General features: G+C 42.9%; 3 protein-coding genes across 8 annotated transcripts in view; 1 reads left to right on the top strand and 2 right to left on the bottom strand.

Annotated features, from left to right (window-relative positions):
- pkn1a (protein kinase N1a) overlaps nucleotides 1–1,607 on the bottom strand; it is a 61,522-nt gene extending 59,915 nt beyond the window's left edge. Inside the window, exon 1 of the mRNA XM_087841860.1 lies at nucleotides 800–1,607. Within this exon, the coding sequence (XP_087697986.1) occupies nucleotides 800–820 (21 nt within the window). The 5' untranslated portion in view covers nucleotides 821–1,607. The remainder of the gene's footprint in view (nucleotides 1–799) is intronic.
- A 2,771-nt stretch (nucleotides 1,608–4,378) lies between these two features.
- On the top strand, nucleotides 4,379–10,192 carry c6h19orf67 (chromosome 6 C19orf67 homolog). 5 transcript variants are annotated; one of them, XM_006787483.3, is made up of 8 exons: nucleotides 4,379–4,414; nucleotides 4,707–4,840; nucleotides 6,436–6,613; nucleotides 6,685–6,829; nucleotides 7,354–7,454; nucleotides 8,631–8,804; nucleotides 8,902–9,042; nucleotides 9,119–10,192. In XM_006787483.3, the coding sequence occupies exons 2-8, from the start codon at nucleotides 4,744–4,746 to the stop codon at nucleotides 9,240–9,242; spliced, it is 960 nt and encodes a 319-aa protein (XP_006787546.2). In that variant the 5' UTR covers nucleotides 4,379–4,414; nucleotides 4,707–4,743; the 3' UTR covers nucleotides 9,243–10,192. The 5 variants fall into 5 exon arrangements, with proteins under 5 accessions (XP_006787546.2, XP_006787545.2, XP_006787544.2 ...); XM_006787482.3 differs by having other exon boundaries at nucleotides 4,391–4,456; XM_035906271.2 differs by having other exon boundaries at nucleotides 4,397–4,456; nucleotides 4,704–4,840.
- Nucleotides 10,193–11,862: 1,670 nt separating this feature from the next.
- Nucleotides 11,863–24,229, bottom strand: part of prr36a (proline rich 36a) — a 30,507-nt gene continuing 18,140 nt past the window's right edge. For both annotated transcript variants that reach the window (XM_006787484.3, XM_035906270.2), the window contains exons 4-6: nucleotides 18,835–19,019; nucleotides 15,945–18,572; nucleotides 11,863–14,082 (exon numbers count right to left, since the gene is read on the bottom strand). In XM_006787484.3, coding sequence (XP_006787547.2) covers nucleotides 13,100–14,082; nucleotides 15,945–18,572; nucleotides 18,835–19,019 — 3,796 coding nt within the window. In that variant the 3' untranslated portion in view covers nucleotides 11,863–13,099. The remainder of the gene's footprint in view (nucleotides 14,083–15,944; nucleotides 18,573–18,834; nucleotides 19,020–24,229) is intronic.

Genomic DNA, 24,229 nt, shown 5'->3' with positions numbered 1-24,229 from the left:
TGTTTCTCTTTTAACTCAGCACACACCTATTCCCTGTAAATGCAAACTAAGCACTCCTTCCTGTTTTGCTAAAGCATTCACATTCAAGTGATGCCTGAAGGCAGCTGGAAATTGTGAGTGTTGTTTTACAGCAAACACCAGTATTGTGCCTGCATGCACCTGCCTTTCCTCTATACACACAACACTATGAAAGCAACAAAGCTTTGGAGCAAACAAGCTTCACCAGGTCACAGCAAACACAGTCAAACACAGCAAGGTGCAGGAGATCTCTGCACAACCTCTTTGCAGGACCAGACAGTGGACCCATCATATATTATTAACAAGAAGCAAACTATCCATTTCCACTTATACTGACAGGTTGTTGGTTCTTACAGTGTGGTACGGGGGCCACTAATGGCCTCCAGCACCAAGCCACCACTAATAATCAATTAAGATAATAGCAATCACCAACTACTAATTTTTCACCAAACAATTGATTGGGAGACTCGAATGTCAGAATGAGCTCATGTTTCTGAGCTTTGGAAAAGCAATCTTAGGCTCTAAGATCCTATGGAAATTTGTGCCAAATTTTAACAAAACAGGGGTCAGTTAAATCCACTATTCTCGTTACATTTGTAGGGGAAAACTTTCTATAAAAACAATACTGCTTAACTTAAAAGTTAAAACAGCTATTTTGGCGTTATAAAACTTGTGTCAACAGAAATGTCTGGATTTCAAAGGATGAGTATCTGTGAGCCAGTTTTGGCTTTATTCAGACCACGTTTGCAGGCTTCAGGACATCCAACTTGATAAAACTTACTTGAATGGAGTCGTTCGCCATGGCTGTCCCTGTTGCTGCCTTCAGTCCGTGCAGATTCACGGACCACTTGTGCACATGTGGGGATTCGGCCCACAGATGAACGCGATGTCTCCTTTCTTAAGGCAATAAAATAAGAAAAGATACTCGTATAGGCCTGCGAGTCTTATCTCAACTTCACTGTGTAATGACACAAAGGCAAACAGTCAGGAGGTAATCCGCATTGTAGGTCCGCCTGTGGCCGCGCCTGAACTGATCCACCCTGTGTTGTTTAACCAGCGTTAGCCCCCACTCCACTCCACGAACAATCAAAACGGCTCCGCCGTGTGCGCGTTTTAACAAGAGACACAAGTCATTCAGATAACTGCAAACTACTGAGCTCCGCAGTCATTCATCACCATCCTCTTCTGTGAGTATCTGCCATTCAACAGCTAAAAATCCAGCAGCACGTCCCTGCTGAACGGTCACATCCACAGCCGACATGAAACCAGAGGAGATCCCCCGTCTTCTCTCTCCCCAGCTCCCGGTTACATCCGTGAACACGCCTCACAGCCTCCTCTCTCTTATCACATGCCTTACAAGAAGCAAAAAACCCGCCTGTCAGTCCTTCACACAGCCGCAAACCCGGGACAGCGGGAAGCTAACCTGGGCGTTACACATCCCGCTCTGGGCTCAAGTCAAAAAACGCCACAAAAGAGCTCCTTCTTTGTTTTGCCGCTCGGGATGGACAGCCTCACCCGCCGTGAGACATCCAGGCAGCGGTTAACTGACGGCAAAGCGGCAGCACGCAACACTTGTACTCGAGACCCCGGCCGCGCGCTCCCGACGCCCTTCCAAATCGACCGGGCTGCTCATTGGTCCAGAGCAGGGCAGCGGGGGCGCGCAGGATAGGTCATGTGACATGCTGCAGCGCTGCTTGTTACCTTGTAATGAACCAACTGTTGAATTTGTAAAGCACGCAGAGCCTTTACCTGCTTCATGGTGATTCTATTCAGTAAATACACACACATACATAAACAGAATAGATCTACATCAGTATGTACAACAGCCTGCCTCACCGAAAAATGAAGAATAACAACCGCAGTACAACTTCAGCCTGAATATTGTTTTATAAATAATATTAAATGGAAACTAACACTCCTGTCGGCTAAAGACAGGAAACTGATGTTAAAAGTTGCACAGACTCACCCCCAATTATCTGGACATCAGAAAGTTTGGATGATATTTGCTGGTCTGACGAGTCTCATTTTCTGCTCCAACACCCAAATGGTTAGTGTAAAACATCATGAAACTGTGGGTCCATCCTACCCCTTATCAACAGCTCAGCCTGGTAGTGGTGGTGTAATTTTGTGGTGGATATTTTCTTGGCACACTTTGGGCCCCTTTGTACCGAAAGAGCATCATTTAAACACCCCAGCTTACTCCAGTATTGCTGTTGACCACTTCCAGCCCTTTATGACCAAAACTACAGGTCTCAAGTGCCTGAAGACAAGTAATTTGCCATTGGAACAACACATAATACAGATTATAACACACCATTAGCCATCCCACTTTCACGTTTACATCAATAAAGAAAAACCCTGTCTTTGAAAAGCCATAAAAACAGATTTACAGCGATGGAGGCCCACCTGTTTAACAGGCTGATACTCTCTCATTGAGCAGAAATGTTAATAATAATGTAATACAAACCCTGCGTGTGGGAGAGAGAAGCTCATGACAGGGTCAGTTGATGTTAGGGTGGTGTGAGTGGGTGTCTGTGTTAGATTTAACAAAGATAAACTGATGCACATTTGCATATCTCATTTGCATCATGAAAATCTTTCAGCGGGGGCAGAAGACAAGAGCAGGGACAGAGGACTCACATACCATATCCTAAATATATGTTAAATGTGTAGGCTCACAATGATAAACTTAATACAGCTGAGTCACCTACGGTCATCAAAGAGCGTGACTCGAGCAGTGAAAGGCAGCAATGACTCATGATAAGGCACACAGATGTCTGTAATAAACTGTTAAAAGTTCCACACAGATGTTTTAGTCCAGTTGTTCTGAGGGGTGGAGTTATTTAGGTTATGAAAAACTTTTCTTATCTCGGTGATATCTGCTAACAGAGCACGGCATGATGGTTATTCTCTCTCTGTATGAAGGAGGGACTGAAAACAAAAATAGGTGTATTTGCACAAGCTTTGAAATGCAAGCACTAGTTTTCAGAATCAGAATCAGAATACTTTATTGATCCCTGGGGGAAATTATTTCTTTGTTACAGTGCTCCATTATAAACCAACATTAACAAGACAGACAATACGCTAACTAAGAATAGTACAATATATACATATATATATATATATATATACAAAGTCACTCATTAATAAATAGCTGGAAAAGAAACATGTGTAGTTGTAGCAGTAACCAGTGTGTTAACTGGATGCATTGTACAGGGAGATGGCCACAGGCAGGAAAGATTTCCTGTGTCGTTCAGTGGTGCTTTTCGGTAATCTCAGTCTCTCACTGAACGTGCTCCTGTAACTGACCAGCATGTCATGGAGTGAGTGGGAGGTGTTATCCAACATTGTCTTTATCTTGGACAGCATCCTCCTCTCCGACACCACCTTGAGGGAGTCCAGCTCCATCCCCACAACATTACTGGCCTTGCGGATTAGTTTATTGAGTCTGTTGGCATCTGCTACCCTCAGCCTGCTCCCCCAGCATGCAACAGCATAGAGGATCGCACTGGCCACAACAGACTCATAGAAAATCCTGAGCATTTTCTGGCAGATGTTGAAGGACCTCAGTCGCCTCAAAAAATAGAGACGACTCTGGCCCTTCCTGTAAAGTGCTGTGGTGTTTTTAGCCCAGTCCAGTTTATTGTCAATGTGTACCAGTCCAGTTTATTGTCAATGTGTTTTATATTGGTATTTGTCATATTGGCTGATATCTGCCTATAAACAAATGTTTAAAGAGGACCTATTAAAATTTATTTATTTTCACTTTAGTTTTCAACTGTAGAAACTGTTCATTTTCAGTTTGATTTGTATTAGTTTCAGTGTTAGTTTAAGATTACCCCTAATTTCACAATAACAATAATTCAAATATGTGGCATAAAATCAATAATAATCAGCTATCATTTGCTCCAGCGCATCTGTTTTAGCGTCTTTGTGCTGCAGAAGAAAAAGAAAAAAATCGGTTTCTTTCTGCCACAAGGAAAATAATGAATTAAAAAATAAAATAAAAGCCTACTAGAGTTAAACCAAGTCTCAGGGACTTCAGTCAAAAATTTCAGTTATGAATTAAGTATCTCGAAATTTTGAGTTAATTCGGAATTAGCTGAAATTTCAAGATATCTTGAAATTTCAATTTATTAGGTGGAAATTTTGACTCACACACCCATTTATGTGTTTTTGTTCTGTTGCTTTTCAGTGTCAAATAAAAAATTAAATTAAAAAAAACTTAAAAACAAAAAATTAAATTAAAAAAATAAAGAAAAATAAAGAAAACGCACAATTGCAGGCAGTGTAAAATCGTGAAGCTTATAACTTTACGTGATTTTTTTTATTTACTTTTTTTGTTGCTAGGCAGGGACCTTTGACCTTGGACAAGAGGCTGACGCGCAAAAGAAGGGTAACGGCTAACAGCTAAGCTAGCGAAGCGAAGTTGTTAATGGTAAAGCCGGCTCCCAGTAAACGTGCTAGTGAGCTGGGGCGATCCCAGCTTAACATTTAATAACCCTTTTCGTTAATTCTAATAAAAACAGTATTTTGCTGCCAAATTTCACTTTCTTTTCGTGTTTGCGTCCCATAGCTAGCTAGATCGCTGTGTTATCGTGAATTAGCAGGACGTTAGTAAAGAGTTCACTCGTGATGCCTGTGGCAAAGCCAGAAATGCTTCTCTAATGTAGTTTGATTTTCAGCAGCTGTTCAGTTAACGTCCACTTGCCTGCAGCGGGAAGCATGTCGGTCACTGAAGTCTCAGCATCAGGGCAACACCTGGATCTGGATCTACAGGATTCAAACGGCAAGGACCGTCTGCAAATCGGCACATATACAGGTCAGATGGTAGAAGACACTGTAGTACATGTCAGTGCAAAAGAAAATTGGCTGTTAGGAGGAGGATGAAGAGTGGAAAGGTGGCTGGTCCGGATCACATACCTGTGGAGGTATGAAGATGTTTAAAAGAGAGGGCACCGTTTAACACAGTTTTGGAGAGTTAGAGGAAGAAACGGGGAAGAAGTGGTACTTATTTTCAAGAACAAAGGTGTAAGAGCTGTAGTAACAACAGAGGGATAAAGCCGATGAGACAAGCTGATGAGACATACTATGAAGCTGTGGGAAAGAACCGTTTAAGCTAGTTTAAGGAGAGAGGTGACGATCACTGATCGCCATTATGGTTTAATGATGACAAAGAGCACTACTAAGAATTTGCTGTTGGTGCCTTGATAGAGGATTACAAGGTTGGCCAGCAGGACATGTATGAAGACAGGTGTGTGGTAGGAATAACAGATGGATTAATGAGAATAGAGAGGAGGTGGAGGTATGCTCTGGAGAGAAGAGGAATATACATGTGTGTGAATGAGAGTCTGAGGTGTAACAGTGAAGATACAAGAAGGACAGTAAGTAAAGGTAGATGAATTGAAATACCTGGGTTCAACCATCCAATTTAATGGATAGTGCACAAGAAAGGTGAAGCAGACAGTGATTGGAGGGTGGAGTGGGTCGAGATGACTGTTTGGAGAAGCAGAAAGAGTGATAAAGTTGCATTATGGTAGTGAGACCTGCTATGATGTATGGTTTGGAGACGCCAGCATTAGCAAAATGACAGGAGGCAGAGTGAGCAGGAGAGATTAGAAATGAGTGCATTAGCTCAGTTTGAGTAGTTTGGACATAAAGTTAGAGTCAGCTGACCGATACATGAATTTGTAGGAACATCACGGTTGCATATTTGTTTTAGTGTAATCGCACCACAAAAGTGATGTAGAGACTGGAGCACAGGAGGCTGTATAAAGAGGTTTTTTACCATCAGCTGCAGCTGTTTTCTATTATTTTTTAATTTATGTGGGTATAGCACATGTGCACCATTCATTTTATGGTTTAGTAAAATTCTTTCAAATGTTTAGTAATAAATATAAAGTGAAAAATGGTTTTGATCACAGACGTGCATGGTTTTTCTCCTAAAAAAATAAAAAGTAGAAAATGAATGAATAATGAATCGGAAAAAACAAAAACATAATACTAATTTAAGAAAAGAAAACCAATTTTAAAAAAACAACATAAAATGTAAATAAACATCTAATAACCCTTTTAATTTACTGTTACTTTTATAATTGTTCTTTCTTTTCTTTCATAAGTTCATAAACATTTGAAGCAACAAACCAATCAAAATGAAATCGTTCCAGTCTGATCCAAAACCCTGTAAATTGATGTGGTTTAAACCTACAGGAGAACATCAGCTTCTCCATCATGTACAGTATGGAGATGTTTTTGGTAATGGCTTTCTTGTTTGCAGTCAGCATTACTCTAAAAATATCTCTGTCTCCAAAGTTTCTAATTCTTGTATTTCTTTTTCAGAAAATATTAAACTCTAATGAAAGAGCACTGTGAACCGATCATCATCATGCTGTTCTCTGTGTTTATGCACATGATTAGGTGTTTCAGAGGCGGAGAAGCAACTATCGTTCTTAGCTGACGTTGCTGTGGCGCCATCCTGTGGTAAATATGAATGCTGCAACTGCCCAGACTTGAGCCAGGTTGAGAAAAGCATCTGGCTGCAGCTCCAGTTCTTCTTGAGCAAAACAGATTGCGTACTTGACTGCCTAATCCAGGGGTAGGTTCCTGCTTTGTTGCACTCATTTTGGTAATTTCTCTGTATCATGAAGGTTTTTTGTGTCCTGGCAGGCAGAAGTGTGTAAGCAGGGACACTGTAGTTACTGCTGTGCAAAATTTCCTGTACACCTGTCAGCCTTTCTTTAACCACCTGGAACACCTAACCAGAAGCATCGTGTCCCAAAGCAACCCTCTGCCAGCTGAGAGTTGCACAAGGGTAAATTTTCACAGTTTTATAGCATTTTTTTCCTCATGCATACGAAAAGTTTGGAAAGTTACCGTGCTCAGATTGCAAGCTAAAAGGAATTGCAAACACCATAAACATTGCTGAAGTTGTAGGTTTTTTTTATTCCCCCCCACACTCTTGATGATAAACACCTTCATTTAGAAAAAACATTTTTTGTTTACTTGTTAATTAAATTGATTTGACAATCTCAAATAAAGGAAATCATGTAGGCAGCAAACACTTTTCACACCACTGTAGTTGACTTTGATTGGAAGCAACAGGTTCATCTGTTGAGTAGTTAAATTATGTATTTGACAGAAAGCTTATTGCACTTCATATAAGAAATGAATCCTATGTTGTTGTGGTCAGTTGCTTCAGAACAGTTTGTGCGTCAGCTGTTGGAACAAACTGCCCGAGCGGGAGGTGTATCGGTGCCGTGTGTGTCTACAACTTGAAAATTTTGTGGTTTATATTTACTCTAAACTGTGTGTGTGTGTGTGTGTGTGTGCGTGCAGCTGTTGGACTTCTCTCAGCAGCTGTGTGACAAGTTGGAGCAGATGCTGCTGAGGTGTTCCAGCTACAATCTTCTCAGTTTGGATGAGAAGGAGCCCCAAAGGTGCACGCTTATGCAAACTAATACTTGCTTTTGTTTACGTGTGTTTGTACTATGAAGCAGGATTTAGGCTTATTGAGCTACAGTTGTGGGTGGAAGTTTACATCCACTCATTATGGGAATGAATGTCATGCTTTTAAAATTTTGAACAGTTCCTTTTCAAGAATTGGGTGCACAAGTTTGAATTTATTTTGGATTTTCTCTAAATTTAAAAAATATACATTAACTCACTCAAGCCCTGTAATAAGTGGAGATGGAGATTCTATAATGAACTCTAACTTGACAAGGCCAAGCCTGACTAACACACATTAACCTTGGTGATCATGATTGACTAAAACTGGTAGTTTCTCTTTGCTGCATAAAAAGGATTTGTTGGACAGCACTCATTGGATTTAGAACAATGAGAAAGTCCGAGGAACTCTGAAGATCTAAGGAGGAGAATTGTAGATTTATAGAAGTCAGGAAGGTCTTCTTTTGGAGCCGTTTCTAACTGCAGACCCAAACGGTCACCGTCAGATGGGATCAGTTAGGATGCTCAGGAACCATCCAGGAGCCAGCAAAGCTCAAGCCTGCCATGAACTGGAAACTGCTGGAGCCAATATCCAGCCAGAATTATTCCATGAGCATATTAGCGGGAATGTATGTATACTTTGACTGTGTGGATTAGATTATCCAAAATAAATTCAAACTTGTGCACCCAATTGTCACTGAAGATGTATACTGTGCAATTATTCCACCCTGGAAAAAGAACAGTTCAATTATATAATAAAAAAAGCCAAAGATTACCATGACATTCATGCCACTGATGTATTTATTTAACCTTTTGAAACGAATTGTTACGTCATTACAAGTTATCAATATGACTAACTTATGATTCTCCAAATCCTCATCCTCCTGTTGTTTCTGCTCATGTCCAGATTTTATATCTAGTACGGTTTACCTGTCACACATAAACCTGTAATCATTTTAAACTTCACGTGGTCACATTTCTTCCCTGTCCTACAGATTACTTCACATTTTCTTTGCACCTGCGTGCAGAACCTACCGTTTAGAATCAGCATTTTGTGATTCTTTTTTTAATACTCCCATCATTTTCTTCTTCTCTGCACAACCCCAACACGGTGACTGTTGCTATAAACTTTTCACTCTGAACATCGTCTTTTGTGTTTTTGTTCCCAGCGTGTCTCAGTTCTGCATCGGCCAGAGTCAGCTCGGCCACCTGAGGCTGACCGTTTTCCGTTACTGTGTACCCACGCCGTACCTCTCCCAGGTCAACACGGGGCTGTACAAACGCATGCGTTGGAACGTGGAGAAACTCCACAACAATGAAGAGAAAGAGGCAGAAACTGATTAGTGAGTCTGGATGTTGAAGCATCTCCATGTTCTGTTTCTTGCTCACTTTAAGTCATTAAAACTTCTCACCTTTCATGTGTCATTCCTGGGTTTCAAGCTACTTCCTGTGCTATGAGGATTTCAGGCCACACAGAGAGGCTGATGATAGCTGCGGTCATGATGATCTGAAGGGGATCTGGTCCATTGGTCGCTGGGTGCAGGTGGACCCGGATCCCAACTCAGATGATATAAATGACTGGTAGGCTGCTATTTATGAAAACTCTGAGCTGTGTCCCCGATTAGGATTTTCTGACTCATCTGTGTTCATGTTTCAGGATCTTGTGTGAGGTCCCTCTGGCTGACTACCACAGACTCTTGTTTCTGGGTGAGGACGAGCCGTCTAGCTGCAAGGCTACAGACTCCCTGATGAAGCTGCTTTTGACTCTGGAGACAGATTAGCTTATACAGGACCTAAGAAACTGTTCAAGGTTTAAAGCATGTTGAATGCAGCGTGTTGCCGATTCATCTGCATCCAGGTGATGCGAGACGTTTGAGCATCTAGTTTCAGTTTGGACGTCAGAGCAAGAATTAAGTATTTGTGTGTTTCCGTGTTGTTTGCGCTACGTGACCACTTCACTGGTTGGTCACAGCGACTGCATTCAGGCATGCTACTTTTACGTTCACCGCTTCAGACACTCCTACAGCAGTGATTGAGAGCTGTGTCCTGCCCCACCCAGACGGGCTGAGAGTGGACATGCTTTAACGTTACTGCAAACAATAAAGAGGCTGTTCTCTGCTCATCTGATTAACCCATATCGACATCTAGAGTCTTGTACTACTGTGACTCGGCATAAACAAATCCTACTACATTTACTGCAGTCGTATTAGCATCACAGCTGTTGATGGCAATTGACCAGGAGGCACCTTTAGACCTGAAGTTGAGCTGTTCAGATGACATCTGGAAACCAATCCTTAACTTTAAAAAGGACAGCGTCTTAAACACATCTGTGGGAACTCTGAGAAAGCGGTGCATGTCTGAAGGGGCTGTAAATAGGTCGTGTCTCTGTTAGTGCACATATCATCACATTTTAAAGTAGACAAAGCCTGTTGCGCACAAACCCTAGAATGTCCAGCTGTTAGAAGGTTCAGTGTCTTTTAGTTTGCATCTGGACATCAGAAGAGAAACAGTTCTACTTTTGTTAGCTGTAAAAAACACAGGTGCCTGAAAACCTGAGGAGGGGAAGTTGTTCAACAATACTGTGAAGTTTGCATGTGTGGTTTCTATGTTGTAAAAGATTTCTGAAGAGTTCATGTCTGATGTTTTCAACATTCCCACAGTTGTACAATTTGTAACCGCTCATGTTGAGAAAAGGCAAAGTGTTATTAAAAAAAAAAAACATTTTATTTACATGAAACATTGCATTGTAATAATTACACAATCACAGATTTGTCTACAGAAATGAACAAAGACGTTACACTTCAGAACAAGCTGCCACGGTCTGGGCCTCGAGTGAGACGGCCCGATTCGGTTCATTTCACCCGGTTCATGAAGACATTAAAGGAGCACACACAGGCTTCATTTTCAATAAATTACAAAGCAAATGAGAGACCGATGGACTCTGAGCCTAAGTAAATAACGAAATGTGTTCAGTTTGACCTTGTAACCATTCAGCTCATTAGTTCTGTTGGTTGAACATGAAGAAAGGCAATTTACTTAGAAAGAATAAGATCTACCATTTACACTCAACATCTTTCATTCTCTATTCAATAAAAATCTAAATATAACTCTTAAAACTGCTACTATAACTCTAAAACTCTGAAGTACAAAAGTAAAGTGGAGTATCCCTTCATTACAGTGATCAGTCTTTAATGATATACCCGCAAATACTTGAAAACACACCAAGGACATAAAAAATACTGAGCGCCACGTGTTCCCCGCCTGGAGCTGCAGGAATGCAAACTTCAGAATACGCTCGAACATGTGGCGGACTCTCTGCTGGAGCCAATCGTGGGAAAGGGCAAAAGTACCGAACATCGAGTCTCAGTCTGCGGTTTAATATTCGGGTCCCTGCTTTGAATTCCATTATCAAACACAATTCGGTCTTTATGCCACTGATCCACAGCGGAAAGGCCAAGGCAGCGAGCCAAGAACTGACTCAACAGGATGTGGATGGAGGGGAGGGGGGACGAGTGCCAGATTTATGAGCCCTCCATTTAGATTCACAACTAGAAGCAGAATCCCATTAAACACAAACGGACATCAACATATGGCACTTTTAAACATCTCCTCGCACCTCACAGCAGTGTCGGTTAAACCCAGAGCTCAGTGGTTGCGTTGAATCTGCATCTGACAGCTGGCCTTAAATCATGCAGTCTGTCACTGAAGCAACGCAAGTATGAGAACCTAAGGAAGACTATTTAAATATAACGTTGGGCTACAGATCCTGCAAAAGCATTTAAACACTAACCAGTTCTGTCCATTCTAAACAATGATAATAATGATAAGAACATAAGCTTACTAAAACCTGATTCCAGTGTTTCAAAAGGGTTGCACAGACCACAGGTTGTACTGACCTTTGGTGAGAAACTGCGACCTGAGCAGCTCAGACTGACATCATTTCCTTCATCTTTTCCTAATCTAATGACTTCTTTGACCTCAATCTGGAATAACTTACATTAAAATAGGACAACAGGGACGTCTAGGCCTCAAGAATAACTAGATTTGAACGGGTAAAAATTTAAAACACTATAAGGAATTGAATTAAGTGCAATCTGAGTGTGTTCCCACTTTTACATAAAGTGATGATGATGCATGTAAACGCAAACAAATTAACAGGTATGGCTTTGATTTAAAAAAAACAAAACAAAACAAAAACACCCACACAACAAAAATCGCAGGTTCAAGTGAAGAACAGTTTGCCTTACCGGGATCAGCAGTTGCTGTTAGCCGCTGTGTGTGCGCGTGAGTACAGAGATTCAGCAACAGTGTCCAGTTCCACCCTGTCAGTCAATAGATGTGGTGCATGATGGGAGTCTGTTAGTGATCGGATGGTTTCAGGTGTGTGGTGTTCTAGTGTGTAAAGTTGGTGTTTAGAGTTGTGCGAGAGGTAAGTGAGGTGCTGAGTTTCAGCGTGCGGCGTCAGGTTGTGCTCATCTGCTTGAGTTTCATCGGCAGAGATGAAGCTCGGGTTCTTCGCCTGCAGAGTGAGAGGCTTTCGGCGGAGGCTCTCAGGCGGTGTCACAGCTCAGGTCCTGTTCTTCAGTCTTGCCTGATTTTACATGCACGCTAAAGCAGACCTAAAAATCGGGTTTGAATATCACTGAAGCAAGCCTGACTGATTTAGAATTTTAAGACTGTTTGGCAATTCAAAAATTTGACATTGGTTGACTTGTTTGTTTTCTTTAAAATTGTCCTTGCTGTCCTTTCAGCTCGGGCTCTAATCTGATCTGTTTTCTTATTCAGAATAGTAAAAATAAATGAGCATAGAAATACGACCAAACATACGGCAACTGACGCTATGGATACATTTCTCTTTATAGTGTTGGCAATGAACATTTTTCCTACTTGCAGAGAAGAATTTTAAATATTTACCTAAAGACGTTTTACCTTTTCAGTCCATTTAGTTTAATTTACCATCTTAAATACTGCCTGAGAGTCTTACTCCATTAACTTTTTTGCATTAATTAACAGCAACGTGTTTGGAGAACCAGCTAATAATTCAACTGTAGCACCACCAAACATTGGTAACAGTTTTGTTTGTGCTTGTTTTCACAGTACAGGAAGAAAAACCATCGTCTCTGAAATTAACTCGGGGCAGTGGTTCCAAACTTTTTTGGACTTACAATCTCTTAAAAATAACATTGGTCACTTTTTGCCACAGCTCTGAATTTTAGCTGCTTTCAAAGCCCCCAGTAAGTAGACATACTCAGTAGTTTGGAAGAAAAACAAGATTCAAAGAAAGTCTAAAAAATAAAGAGTGCGTGGAACAAAGTCATTCACCACCCTGGTTGGGAACCACTGATCTACAGCACCACATGATCATGGGTCTGGGCAGAGTAATACAATTTGCCTTTGTAATCCCTTCATGTACTCTGAAAATTGTAAGTGACTTTAGAAGTGTGATCTCATTTATGTTCCTTATCAGATTATGTAATATTGATGATGCCCAACCCAAAATGTTTACCTCAATCCATACGGCTCTTCTCCAGGAGTGAATATCGGGAGTTTATACAGTAGACTGTTCATCACCCTGTGATGTGTGCATAAACTGGCAGGACTTGTGTCACGTTCCCTGTATGGATGTGTGACTGGTCCTTCAGTGGTGAGTCTCCAGCTCTACCACCGTCCACTCCCCCTGTGGCGAACTGCCCGTGGCCTCGGGGGAGAAACTACTCACGGAGGTGACCGTGGCAGAGGGAGGAGCGAGTGAAGGCAGCAGACTGGGCCACATGCTGCTCTCCAGGGGGCTTAGTGTGCCTCCTGCACCTCCTGGCAACAACAGCAGCGAGGAGCAACTATCTCCATTCAGTAGCAGGGTCTGATTAATCAACTGTTGAACTATGTCCACTTTCTTCCCCCAGTCCAGGTCCAAGGGTGGAGGCCGCTCTGGAGACTGGGAAGGGGAGGAAATTTCTCCATCCTTCCCAGGATGGAGAATGTCCTTTTGCTTAGGTTCCTTGTGTTTAGTGGGTTTTAGCTCGTTTATTTCTTCCTCACCATCCACTTCCTCTTCATCACTGTTCTCCAGGGCTTCGTAGATGGTGCAGAGGGCAGAGGAGGGGGACAGCAACACCGTCTGACCTTTGTTAGACTGCTGTAGCTCCTGCTGCCACTGCATGATTTGCTGCCTTTGCTTCAGCTCCTCTTGTTGCTGCTGCAGCTGCAGCTCCAGGTCTCTCCTCTGTCTAAGCTCCTCCTCCTCCTCTTTCTTGGCTGCCTCTGCTTGCTCCTTTATCCGCCTTTCCTCCTCCTCTTTATTGCGCTTTATTTCTTCTTCAGCTTCCTCTTTCTTCCTTCTCTGCTCCTCTTCCTGCCTCCTTTTCCTCTCCTGCTCCGCCTCCTCAAGTGGTTTGCTCTGTTGTTCCCTACGTTGTTCCAGCTCCTGCAGCTGTCTCTGATGTTGCTCCAGCCTGCGGAGCTGAGGGCTCAGCGCCTGCTGCTCGAGGCTCCTGGGAGGGAGGTCGGCACAGGTCAGCCTCGGTGGGGTAACGCCGGCGCTGTGAGGTTTGATAATGTCATAGTAGGCTCTGGTGTATGCTGCGTGATCGCGGCGATGAGGGTGCGGTAGTGCAGTGAAGCCTGTGAGAGAGGAAGTGGGAAGGAAGATTCAAGTAGCATGACATACAACAGAAGGTAACAGGCAGCAGGACAGTGACAGCGGTGCAGTGTGAGTACAAGCAGAAAGGGTGTAGAGGGAAAGGGCAGCCTTTAAAGGCTCGTACTAGATAAAGAAATGGTGAAAGCGCTGTAAAGCCAAGGCCAAACGTTTGCCGGTAGCCTACAGCACCAAAGTGACCAGCAGTTATCTGTAATTTTGCAAGTGACAGTGTGGCATTGTCAGAGGGGTTTAAATAATTAAAAACAATAATGAAAAAATAAATCTCAACACACCAAAACAAATCAAAATAAAATTGTTTCCTAAGGTGAGGTGACTCAGGGCAGTGACTGGGCCGAGGGTGGGAAATTTGTGCAGAGAGCAAAATGTTTTTGTTTCGTGTTTTTCCTTTTTTTTTTTGTAAATATGCAAAAAAAGCAGCCAAACTTCCTGTATATGCAATCACTATTAAATACAGTGAGACATGAACAACCAAAGAATAGCTTACTGCAAGCTCTTGACAGTTATCACCCGTGAACAGAGTTTATAGTTAGACAACCAGTGATGCATGCAAAAGCTCTCCATGCATTTTCAGACATCCAGCATCACAAGAGAAACCAAAAATCATAGCTTGGCTTTAGAAGAACTCAAATGGAAAAAGAAAAAAAGGTAGATATTGTTCTAGAGCCAAGCTATCGAGCTGTCCCCAAACACACCAATCCAAAGTAATGAGATGAAATCAACCCAGTGTGCAACACTGACATGCATAAGCTCTGTTAACATTAACACAGTGCAGCGAGAATGCTTAAAAGGGTAGTAGAAAAGAGCTGAAATAGCAACACACCCTCAGTGAACTGGAGGGAAATTGAAGTAGTAGAAGAAGAATGAGCAGAGCTGGTTCCATCGATGCCCGACGATGAGGCTTCAAACTTCTTGGCTGCTTGAGATGTGTTCGAGGGTCTGATTTAGCGAATGATCAGTTCACTCATTCAACTTGTGATATTTAGACCATTTGATGAGTCTCACTGCTTACCAAGTCCGTTTTTCAAGATAAAAGTATAACTCAAGTATGTTTCTCTGCAAGTGTATGACAGTTATTAAAAGGAGATACGTTTAATAGCAGTAATGTGAGAACTTATTATAGATACAAATCCATATATGATCAATAAAAAGCATTTACACGCCGTTCCCAAATGCCCACTTCAATAAAACTGTAGAGTAGGAGGATAAATCACTGTAAAAATCTAATCTTTATTTAAAGTTTTATGGTTCATTACTCCAAAAAGATGGATGAACAAAAGAAAAAAGGACAGGGTACAATTTAAAGTGCAAGAAGATTAAGCCTGTGTAATGTAGGAGAGCAAACTCAAACATGAACATACAAATAGAATCTCATGATTAGCCATTAGCTTCTTAGTTCAGTAAAATGCAACAGGATAAATACACATGGAAACATCATTCCACATTTCTTTTGTTATGTTTCCCTCGTTAAGAGCTGTAAACAGACAAGTCACATCCATGCCAGTTCAGGGCAGCCACAAAATTCTGTGTTGAACAGAAACCAAAACCCAGGCACGCTCACACATTACATGTAAATACACATAGCTATTGCACATACAGGAATTGAAGCCATATGCTCTAAATGGAAATTTAATATCAGGTTGAAGTGCCATGGTTGTCCTGTTTTTGCTCTCCGTTTCTTTTTTCCTTTTTTGGGAGTTTAACAAAGATTGCAGATCAAACAACAAGAAATCTAACTGATATTAAGGGGAGACTGGTCTACAGGGCCAAAAGGAGGACAGGGTCATGATTTGGGCTGTTAGGGAGATGATGAACTATACGTTACCTGCAAAAGAGTCCTCAGTTTTATCACACACAGCAGAATAGTATGGAGGCTGGGCATCATCCAGGTTTTCCTCTGGTTGCTGTAAACGGTGAGTGGATGAACGATCTGGCGCTTCATCTGACCCCGGCGCTTCCTCTCTGACATGCTGAGCCGACTCACCTTCCTGCTTCCCACACTCTATGTACTGCTGCTCTGCGAGACACGGCTGTGGGATCAAACAGGACTCCTTGGCTTCCTCGGGCAGCTCCTCCAAGGAGAAAATACCAGGGCTTTTGATACAGTTCTCCCCTGTGGACTGAGCGTTGGAGTTTGAAGTTGTGGTGATTGTGTCAAAGCCATAGGATGCCAGTGAAGTAGCCGAGGGTGGAGTGGTGTCTTCCCCTGCACGGCCCTCTGTCTCCGTCTCAGCCTCCTCTCCCTCTTCAACAGTGGACAGGCAGCGCTGGGCTGAAGGCTGGCTGTCAAAGGTTATGTTGGAGACTAGTGGCGTCTCCAAGGAATCATCCAGCTGAGCTTCTCCTTCCGTGTCACTGGCCTCATCTTCTGTTACTGAGGATGAGGACGGGTTGGAGGTTGGGGCAGTTGCAGGGCCTCCCAAAACTTCATCAGCAGGGAGGGTCTCTGGCTCAGTTTCCTCCTCATCTCCTCCCTCCAGATCAGGCAGTGGAGAAAGCACTGGGGTTTGTGAACTTTGTGGCTGGAGCTTTACGTCTCGGTTATAGTCCCCCAGTTCCTCAGGTGTACTGGTCTCACTGCTAACGGTGCTTGACAGAGACATTCCAGGTGCAGAGAGGGGGGGTGGGTGCGCAGTCTGCATTGGAGCTGTATTGGTCTGATCAAAGTACATTTGGCCCTCAAGATTTTGTGGCTCCTTTTTGATAGACAAATGATGGGGAACTTCTAAGCTTTCATGAACAAAAGGGGCAGATCCCATTTCCAGCCAGGCATGAGCTGAGGTCTGAGTTGGGGTCTCAGAATCTGCTCGCAAAGGGTCTGCTAAAGGGCTTGCTGCAGCTGCTCCCACCAGCTCAGGCTCAAGAACCCGCTGTTGCTGTTGAGGTTGATGTTCTGCCCAGGGATCTGCAAAAGGGTTTAGCTGGTCCCACTGAGCAGCTGGTGCAGCAGGAAGCAGAGGCGGCGGAGGTGGTGGTTGAGCCACCCTGTTCAAGTTGTCCAGCCTTTCATCCTCAGCAAAGTCATCCTCATCTGCATTCCCGTAGCTTTCTAACCCACTTTCAGTCACCCCCTCACTCGCCATCTCTACATCATCGTCTTCCTCCTCTTCTACATCATTGTCATGCCTGGGTCTTGGCGGTTCATCTGCCCGCTCGGAGCCTACATCCATGTCAATCACTCGATCATTCTCGTCCTCATCGTCATCTTCGTCTTCATCAAAATCATTAACTGGTATGTCAGGAACCTTCTCAAAGTCAGGAGAACCTGCTGAGGCTCCTTCCATGTCAATGGCTCCTTTGAGACTACCATCTCCCAGATCATCAGTGCTTTCTGTGCCCTCCAGGACACCAGGGGCGCTCAGTTCAGATGCACCCTGCTGACTGCCGCTCACCTCCTCAGAGTCCAGCTCAGAGAGCAAGGCACCACCGGCTCTCCAAGCAGACCCCCCGACTAGTCCAGCTGATCCAGGACGGGACTCCTCTGTGGGCTGTGTGGTTCCACTCATTTCAGACACAGAAACCAACTGGCTTCCCTCCCTCTCCTCTTCATCTTCTTCCTCATTTAGATTGGCCGGAGGGACTATCTGAGGGACAGCATTTGCCGCTGCTGGAAGGACAGCAGATGCAGAGGAGGCCTGGTCTGTTAACAAGTCAATATTTGCTTCTGACAAGTGTGGAGTTGAGGCCTCAGGTGATAATGAAGGCATGACTGAGGAAGGGGTTGGCTCCTGTGCTGTTGTTGTTGTTGTTGTTAAGGGAGCACTGCCTTCAACTTCTTTTTTGAGCAGAGACTTCTCTGGTAAGGTTGTCTCAGAGCGCGGTGGAGGAGAGTGAGCCACTTCTTGGCTTTGAGGGGCCTCTTGAGGTGCCATATCTGCAGTGGTCTCCTGAGGCAAAGCTGGGGGAGGCACCTCCTCTGGTGCAGCAAAGGATGACTCTTGTGGTAAGGCTGCTTTGGCCTCTGCTTGTGTTTCAGTTAGCACAGCTGCTGCTGCAGTACCAGCTGCAACTGCAGCTACAGTAGCGGCTACTGCAGCAGCTGCGTCACTCTCTGACGCTTCAACAGATGTGGTAGTGTTTGAAACGTCTTTCTTCTTGGTGGCAGAGAATGGTGGGACAGTCTGAGTGGGTTTGGGTCCACGTTTTGTTTTAGAGGGCGTGCCGTTTGCCGCTTTGTTGGCTGGAGAGGAAGGTGGCGTTTGGCCAAAGGGTGGTCTGCTAGTGGCAGGTAATCGTTGAGAAGCGATGGGTTTCTTTGTGAGGGCATGTTTTGCAGGCTGTGTTGGTTTGAACTGTGATGCCTTTGAGTCCACTGGCTTCGTCGTGGATGATTTAGGTGTGGTGCTCACCTTTACGGTGGCCACAGGTTTAAAGGGTTCGGGTTTTTTGGTAGTAGCAGCTGCTGCTGTTGTGGGTTTCTTGGCTGCTGTAGTAAGTGGTGGTCGAGTGACATCTGGTGAGAAGATTAATAAAACAAATTCATACACTCCTACTACTGGTTGATCATCATGCAGCTGTAGCTGATGTATGAGTAGTCAAATGCAAGTAGCTGACCATTTTAATTTGAGTACAAAGTGCTAAAGTAGAAACAAATACAAGGCATTTCTATTCCAAAGATTCACACAACAATCTGACCATTATCTATGTCTCCAATATACAGACTCAAATTGCACTTTGCTTCAGAAGAGTGTCTTGTAAGAACGAGGTCTTCTCACCTTTCTTAGCAGCAGCTGCTGCTGCTGGTGGTTTAGGCTGTGCTGATGTGGTCCTGCCAGTAGATGGGGCTGTATTAACTCTGGAAACAGTTTTGGCAGTTGTAGTGGTGGAGAGCTTGGTTGTAGCTGCGGGAGGCCTGGATGTGGCGGACGTAGGTCTAGAAGTTGAGAGACCTGGAGAAGGCCTGCAGGCAGAGAAAAACAATGAAGGGTGAAAAAAAAAAAAAACCCTAAACACACAGCTTTATTGTGTGGTTCATTCATTTTGTTAACAAAAGTCCAAGCATGAAATCAAAGACTCCCCCTCTGTATGCATTTACGAGCATAAATAAATGATCAACTAATATAAGCCACAAAGGTAATTTCAACAATGGGAATCCATTAACAGCACCTTTCATCTACAGCCATGTAATAATGCCTTCTTCACCCCCCCCCTCCCCCTCCCCAAAAAAACCCACCAAAAAAAAAAAAAAAAAAAAAAAAAAAAAACAAACAAAAAAACCCAAAAAACAACCAACTGAAGATTAAAGCACAGTGAGAAGAGAAATGGGAACTAATAGCCATAAAAGGCCCAAAGAACATTTTGCAGTCTCTTCTTCACCAAAGTCCTGATTTGCTACTCAGTCTGGAGTTCTCATGAGACACTGCAGTGATCTACTAAGTCACACCAACTGCAACTACAAAAACTCAATCTACTATTGCCACACACCTCACCTTTTACTGCTTCCCTAGTAAGTCCTTCACAGTATATCTGCCTCAGCACGTCGTTTACACTATGCCTACAACAGAGTCTCATTATATGACATTATAGACACTTTTATACATGAGCTTCTGACAGCTTCAAGTCTCAATTATTTCCAGTTTTTCTTCCTCACATGTGACACGCAGCAAGAAATATTTTGCTTCAGATGAATACGCACTACTGGAAATACTAATGAGAAAGGACGCTGTGTGGACAGTGTGGAGAAAGAAGTACATGCCGCCTATTCAGTAGCTATGAATGCACCAGACTATAAGCAGGAGCACACTGAAGCAATCAACAGCCTTTGTCTTGGAGCTTGCAGGCTAAAGACTGCCTAATGTCTGATGCAAAGACTGTAAAAGATTCCAGGTTTGAACAGTGAACCCAGTGCATAAATGCTTTAAACATGCTTAATTTTAGTAGGCGGCGAAGGTAATTTCGCTGACTAATAATTTGTCATAGGTGTTGTCAATTTTATTTATAATTAAATGGAGTCGACAACCTGGGCTGTCGTACACTACTTCTTTAACTGACCTACAAGTAAAGAGAGTTGGTTAAATGAGCAAGTTGCAGCTGCAGGCAGGTCCAGCACTCTGCAATGTGAATCTTTTACAGGTTGAGATTTTGCATTGTTCAAACCATTTTTCTAACAAAGACTGACTAGTTTTTCCTTCAGGAACTACGAGGACTCTTCACAAGCACAAAAATCTTCCTTGCGTTTTCCTCTTTTCGACCTGGCCTGCTGATTTGGTAGCTGATACAGACATGAACAGGAGAATGCACAATAACGTTGATGCCTTTCAGTTGGGTTGCATGCTTCTCCCACATTACAATAACCATTACAATGGCCATCTGTTTTCCTAGAGATCAGACAGCCACTGTACAGACATAGCTAAGGGATGTTGTAATTGGCTGCTATCAGATAGATGATTTGGATCGTAATGTAAAGGGCAGCCCAAACAGCAAATTGTGCCGTACATTGAGATAATATCAGCCCAGACTTAAGGTTGGGTACTGATAAAAAGCAGGAAAAATAAACAAACAGCAACAAACAAACAGCAGACACATGGAGGCAGTGGGCACAGATCTAAGATTTCAGTTTATTAAAAAAAACCAAAACCAAAAACAACAAAAAAACCAAACACAACACTCCACTGGGAAAAATTTACTGAAGCCGTTTCCTATCCAATACTGCATGCAAGCAAAATATAACCTGACAGCATCACCCAATTATAAGAGGAAGCAAGGTGGACAAAATTGAGTTAATGACTTTATCTACAGGGGGAGCGAGCGAGAGAGAAAAGACAGTAAAGTGATGGGCGTAGAGGGTAGCAGGAGTTCACAGACATAACCTCAAACAACCCTGCTCTGCCTTCCACTGTTTTATAGCAAGTCACAACTCATCAGAGAACCAGCGCAAAGAGGAAAAGACAGTCCCCATTAATGCCTTCACACATGGTCTATGGGTGGTGGCTGGTGGTTCTGTTGTTGATGTAATAGTACAGATTACATTTCCTGCCAACAGAGGCCTGAAATCAATACAAACCACGGTCCAAAGAGATGAGAGGCTCTGAACAGCCATCCATGTGATGTTAATGTCCTAACATGAGGTCATCAGAAAGCCAAAGGTCGACAAAGCATGGGAGTCACTGATAACTAATGGGCTTTCCGTGCCATGCAGTCATATTAATATTTAGAGCAGATGCCGTAATACGCCCATGCCATTAATGCACTGAGCATCTGCAACATCTGTTTTGCCAAAACTGGAAGTGTAAACATGAGCTTGAGGGGCTTTTGGAAGCCACACCTACTCCATCTACAACCCCCTTTCCTACATCTAGTAAGTCAATGTTGTTTTTGTTGCACTTTGCTTTATTGAATTTGACACATTTATATAATACACCAAAATATTCAAAGTATACCCATTATACTTTAATCAAATCAGTTGATCCTTAAAAAAAAAAAAAAAAAAAGAAAAAAAAGAAGACAGTTTTATTTTACTGATCTACTGGACATTGTAATTTAATTATACAATCTTTTGTCTTTGCCCCCCCCCCACTCCCTTTCCACTCACATCACTTCAAATGGTGTAGAGTGAGATGGATAGCTCCTGCAGTACCTTGTTTGGTTTGTAGCCTGTCCCAAACTAGCTGATTTACTCCTTCCACAGAGGCACACACATTCCTAAGACTTGTGTGGGCTTTGTTATCTCCTTGACAATAAAGAGTCAAGGCATGAATCAACTCAGTGCAGATCTGGAGCCTAGCGGTAGCTGTGCAGCCAGTTTTTGGCTCTAATGCTCTAGGCACCCACTGTCAGTGTGACAGATGCCATGGGTCTTTCCTGTTGGAGTAATCCTGCTCCCTGCCAACACTGTTGGTGAGAAATGACTGTTTCATCCCTAAAGGGATAATGCAAAAAAAAATTTGAATGCATTTTCGATTGCAATTTTGCTTTTAGCATCCCAAGTCTACAGATCCAGGAGAACTGCCCACCAGCAATTCTGTCCATTTCCCATGGTGACCCTTTGAATATTAATCATCTTATAAACTGTTCAGCAACATGACATGGGCTGCATTTTATTGTGCATGCAGGTAAATGATAAATTAGTTTGAATTTTAGATGGATGTGGAGGTTTTAAGGAGGACTTAAGGAGTTCCTGGCCAAATTCCCAGCACTGTGCATGTACAGAAGGCAGGGGGGAAAGGGATGAAGAGGCAGAGAAGAGAGAAGGGAAGAGGGGGTGGGGAGGACAAGAACGGATTGCTCAGTCAGTGCAAGGACACCACAACCCATCATCGGAGGAGAGTGGACCAAAGCAAATGTCAGATCTGACAACATTTGGCTTCTACTCCAGTTATTAATCTTAATCTGCTTCAGAGGACTGGAGGATGTCTCTGTCCCAGTGATGTTGTGTCTGTTACATGGTGTAGCTAAGAAACCCTGAAATAAATAAAACATTCCTGACTTCACTGTTCATGAGTGTTCACAGACCCAGCACTGCTGGTCAATCAGATTTTATTCCCACTGTTCCCAGGCACCGATTCCATTTTTGTAAAAGCTCATAAGTCTAACACAATCATCAAATCCTATGTACCCTTCATTCACTTTCTCCATTGGTAAAATTATTTTTTAAATGATTTATTACTTTAAGTCACTTCTCCTGTTGGGAGAGAACGAGGTTCATCTCAGGCAGTGTGTGCTGCTACTCAAGTCCACATGAAATATTTACATGTACGAAAATGTCAATATGGCTTCCTCCTGCAGGATAATTTGGCTAACAATAACTACTGTTTTCACAGCAGTATAATAATACAGTACAGACAGCAGAGCTGAAATTAAAGCAACAGGAGATCCTGTTTGTGCAGGTCTTCCCCCACCACCATTAAAGCCTGTTGTATGCATTTCTATATAAGGTTGGAGCAATAAAGAAGAATACTGCTGAATAGTGTGAACCAGAAATCATCTTTAAAGAAAAAAATAAAATGATACAAATTTGGGGGAAATGCTTTATACATTAATAAATAGTAGGACGATTTCTAAACGCAGTCAGTTTCTCAGTCAGGAGCCATTTAAAGTTTAAACAATCATAATACTGTACGGTCACAGGGTAAACAGATTTCAGTGAATTTAAATAACTATTATTCTGACCAGAACCGGCAGCAGGAACTCATGTGCCGCTACACAAAATATGGACTACAGTTTACATGCACAGCTTAAGAAAAACAAATTTGTGTCTGTTCTCAAAGAAATTTGTGTCTGGGTGAAGAAGTCACTTGAAAGGAGGCTGATTATTGCTCACACATACTCTTCGTGCATGCATGTGTAGAATCCAGTTGTGTGGATAACACTGCATCTAGGACTGGGTGATATATAGTTTTTTTAAAAATATCGATCTATTTTCATACGAGATATGACAATATAGTTTATATCGATATAGTATAAGTTACGTTATAATTATACTTGTGGAGCCGCTCTTTCGTCCACTTTTGTCTCTATGCAACGTTACTCTGCCTCGCCTCTCCTTCACTGAACACAACTCCCCCTCCTCCCCCATCGCTTCACCTGCAGGCAACGACAAGATGGACACGGCAAATCTCCGTTAACGAGTTACCGCAGATCGCCCCGTACGTGGGGCTGGACGGCGTCAACGTGTTAGCGAGCTAACCGCGCTAACGACATGCACGGCCTAAAATCCTTTCATTTTCTCAAAAATCGACAGTGCGCCTTATGTATGAATTCTGGTTGTGCTTACTGACCGTGAACCGATTTTATGTGGTACACGGCGCTCAGCAATCTGTCAAATGTTTTAGTACGACTTTGGTAAGCTACGGAGCTGCACCGCTTGATGGATTGTCGGAGCATTACGTCTACCGTAGTCCGGAGCCTCGCGGAGTAATACGTATGTGCTTCAACGTAATATTACCGTACTGTGTGTGTATAAGGACCATAAATGGCACCTGTTAAGAGACACAGTTACAAAGCAGATTTCAAACTCCAGGCTGTCAGTCACGCAGTAGAACTTGGGAACAGAGCAGCTGCAAAATCTGTCCATGTTATTATGCTCAGCGTCTGTTAGTTTACATTTTGACTGCACAATTGTGAGCTTTTTGTTATGCACAAAAACAACCGTTTTTTATTTATGGAGCATTA

This window comes from Neolamprologus brichardi, chromosome 6 (genome assembly GCF_056152115.1).
Source record: "Neolamprologus brichardi isolate AB-2024 chromosome 6, ASM5615211v1, whole genome shotgun sequence".
NCBI classification, from domain to species: domain Eukaryota; kingdom Metazoa; phylum Chordata; class Actinopteri; order Cichliformes; family Cichlidae; genus Neolamprologus; species Neolamprologus brichardi.
This window is presented reverse-complemented; position numbering and strand designations above follow the sequence as displayed.